The 3,767-nt window shown below is 34.4% G+C and overlaps 1 protein-coding gene across 1 annotated transcript in view; it reads right to left on the bottom strand.

Moving 5' to 3' along the window:
* Positions 1-3,767, bottom strand: part of VWDE (von Willebrand factor D and EGF domains) — a 102,194-nt gene that overhangs the window by 58,714 nt on the left and 39,713 nt on the right. The window contains 3 exon segments of the mRNA XM_007944089.1: positions 269-318; positions 320-371; positions 374-485. Of these exon segments, the coding sequence (XP_007942280.1) occupies positions 269-318; positions 320-371; positions 374-485 (214 nt within the window).

Here is a 3,767-nt window from a genome sequence, read left to right as displayed (position 1 = left end):
GGCTGAAGATATTGAGCTTTTCCACCGCCTCTTGCCACAGATGTAGTCAATCTGATTCCTGTGTGTTCCATCTGGTGAAGTCCACGTGTACAGCCTCCATTTGTGTCGTTGTATAGCATCACTATAAGTAGCACAATTACCAAGAAAAAAAAAAGAAATATATTTGTGTTTTATATTCTGGGTACAAAAACCGTATTCACGATATGAAAAAAAATCCATTTGTAAAAATCGATACATTCATGAAAAGAAAAACAAATTGATATTAAATATATCCTGTCCCCAAATCTGAGGTTTATGCCATCAAGTTCTAAAAAAGAACGTCTCTTGTGTCAGTGCCTCTTTGAATTCTTGAGAAGAAAGTCTAGACCAGGAGAGTTGTTTGTAGGGGAAATATGAAAGGCACACCTACAGAAAAGCCTGGACTCAATCAATTCTACCACAACCTCTGGCCCTCCTGGAGGTGGTGGTGGCAATGAGGCAGACAGCTGACCCAATGGGAAAAAAAGGCATAATTTTTAGAAGAGCATCTTAAGGAAAAATGGAAACCAGGTTACAGAGAAAGCACATGAAAATTGTAATTCAGAGATTTATAGTAAGGAAAAATGGAATAAATTTAGGAAAATGACTATTCTCTAGTTGTCAACAAATTAGAATACATCTTATTTTGACCCATAATCACTTGTTCTGGTTACCTAGTGCCGCTCTGACAGGAAAATACCACAAATAGGATGCTTGAACATCTCTTATAGTTTGGAGACTTTAAGTACAAGTTCAAAGTGCCAGGCTCTAGGGGCTAGATAAAAGCCCCTCAACCTTGGGCTTCAGCTGTGCCTCCTGCTCCTAGCTCACTGAAGCTAGAGGCTTTTCTTCACTTGGACAGCTGCTGGCTGCTGAGACTGACAAGCCCAAGGTTGACAAGTAAAAAAGGCACAGTCCCAATGTTACCAAACCACATGGCAGGCCATTAATTCAAGTCCATTGCAAGTCCCAAGGTCAGCAGAGCATGGCAGGCTGCTGAACAATGATACGGCTACCTGCAGGGTTCAAGCATGCCATAAGCTAGAGACTTTTCCTTATATATAGGAAGGCTTTCTCAAGGCTTTTCCTTATATATAGGAAGCAGACCACATCCCTAAGGCAGCTACTCAGCTGCTCACAATAGATTCCACCATGGAATTGATTACCAGTCTCATCATGGGGAATATTATATCTAGCTGCCCAGCCACTCAACCAGGCCCAGCCAAGTTGACACACAAAGTTAACTACCACATAACTCCAATATTGATAGATAGCAAGTAACGATCTCCTGAAGCTTATATCAGTACATTCTGATTATGTTTACCCTTCAAAGGTCTAGCTCTTGAACATGAAAATATTCTGTTGAACAACGACCTTTTCTAATGGATGAGATAAAAAAAAAACTGAAACTAAGGTTTAATACATTATAATTCCACGTTAAAAAGAAAAATAGCCATGGAAAGTAAAATCAAATGACTTATTATTTGATTCATAATTTTCACTATTACTGTGGACTGAAAGAGGTGTTTGTGGCAAGAATGGTTATACTGTCTTAATGTAATATAGCAAGTACTGAGCACTAGATTTATTCTTTTCATTTTTCTGAGGTTAAAAAATGTTAGACATTTTCCTTAGAAACTCATAGAAAGATTTCACTATTTTTAATTTCTGAGAATTTGCAAGATTAAATATGGAAATCTGAAATATTTCTAAATGAGATTTTGTTTCTTTCTGTTTCAAAAGTGGGAAAAAAACTGATGAATTTTAAAAATGAGATATAAAAATATTTTTAAATGTACAAGTAATTTTTCTATTATGTATGTGGTAATTTTATGATAATTAATTTTTCTGCCCTGTCATGTAGATTGTGGAAAATTCTGAGAGATCTTAACCTAAAGGTGGAAAAACATCTTATGTACTTCCAATATTTTAAAGTGCCATTTTGTTAGACAGCATATTTCAAAATCCCAATAACAAATTAATTGCTTCCAAATTATATTGACTAATAAATGTTTTGCTAAACATTTTAAAGCCAAATCAGTATATTCAAATTTAAAAAAATAATAGACTATCTTTGGACATATGGTCACTTTTTAAAAACTTATGTATCTGAGTAAAAAAAAAAATATTCTTAAATAAAACCAAGTAAAAAGATAATTTATTTCCATATATGGAAAAACTCTCTATGGAAGAGATTATTAGGATTAAAATATGATAAATGACTAAAAAGAAAGTAATTTATGACAATTAAAATTTTTGAATCAATTAATTATCTAGTGTAAACTATATGTTTGAATTGACCACTGGTTACAGCAAAATATATTTTTAAAAATTGTTATAATATACTTAAATTTTTAAAAAACTAGGTCAGATAAATTATTTCTGCTTGAAATGCACAATTGTTACCTCTTTGTTCTAATATTAAATATGTTTAATGGTATACATTCTATTTTATCAAGACATTTAATCTGCTGTTTAACTCAGTATTTTCATTCAAGAATTACATCCCCAAATTGTATATGATTTTGTATAGGTTTTCTTCAATTAATTGCATAAAATGCATAATAGCATAACAAATACCTGAGATTTATCATTCATTAAAGGAGGAAAGGAAACTTTATTGTAATATAGGTACATTAGAAAAAAAAATCCGTACCTATTGTTATGGATTGAATGTGACCCTCCAAATTATGTGTTGTAAATCCTAACCTCTATACCTGAGGTTAATAATCCCATTTGGAAATGTGTTTTCTTTGTTATATTAATAAGGCAGGATTAGTGCAGGGTGTGTCTCGATTCACTCTCTTTTGAGAAATAAAAAAAGCGGATTAGGCATAGAGAAGCATGCAGAGATGGGGGAATACAGATGCCGCCCCACTTGAAGAATACCAAGGAGCAAAGGAATAAAAGCTGAGGAAACAAGGAACTTCTCCCTGAGTTAACAGAGAAAGACTTCCCTTAGAGCCAGCTCCCTGAATTCAAACTTCCAGTCTCCTAAACTATGTTGTTAAAGCCAACTATTTGTGCTATTTCTGTTACAGTAGTACTATATAACTAAGACACCTACTATGGGTAATAAACTAAAAAAATAAAAAACACTGCCATCGAGTGGGATCCAACTCATAGCGACCCCTCCTTGGGTTTCCAAGGCGGTATCACTAAGGAAATAGATTGCCCAACCATCCTTTCAAAGAGTGGCTGGTGGTTTTGAATTGCCAGCCTTCTAATTAGCAGTCAAATGCCTTAAGCACTAGGCAACGAGAGCTCCTACTGTGGACAATAGCCAATATAAAATTTAATGTTATATTTATTAGGGATATTGCTTTATTATTCTAAGAATTTAAATCTAACTAAGAGTCTATTAAACTGAGAACTTCAAATAAAATAGTTTGTTTAAAGAATACTAGAAAAGGATGCTGGAAAATCTATTTCCAGTTGGAATAGGCATGGAAAAGGAACTCAGAGTGATTTATTTTAAGAATTCTTATAATAACAAACAGCAGAGATAAACTAGACAGCTGGGACCTTCTAAAACTTAAACATTTATGTGCATCAAAAGACTTCATCAAAAGACTAAAAAGAGAATCTACAAACTGGGGGAAAAAATTGTTGTTGTTGTTAAGTGCCATCGAGTCGCTTCCCATAACGACCCCATGAACAGCAGAACGAAACACAGCCCGATCTCGCGCCAGCCCCACAATCCCTGCTATACTTGAGCCCATCATTGCAGCCACCGTGTCAATCCATCT

Source organism: Orycteropus afer, unplaced genomic scaffold (genome assembly GCF_000298275.1).
Source record: "Orycteropus afer afer isolate SDZICR_OR568_19922 unplaced genomic scaffold, OryAfe1.0 scaffold00119, whole genome shotgun sequence".
Lineage (NCBI taxonomy): Eukaryota > Metazoa > Chordata > Mammalia > Tubulidentata > Orycteropodidae > Orycteropus > Orycteropus afer.
This window is presented reverse-complemented; position numbering and strand designations above follow the sequence as displayed.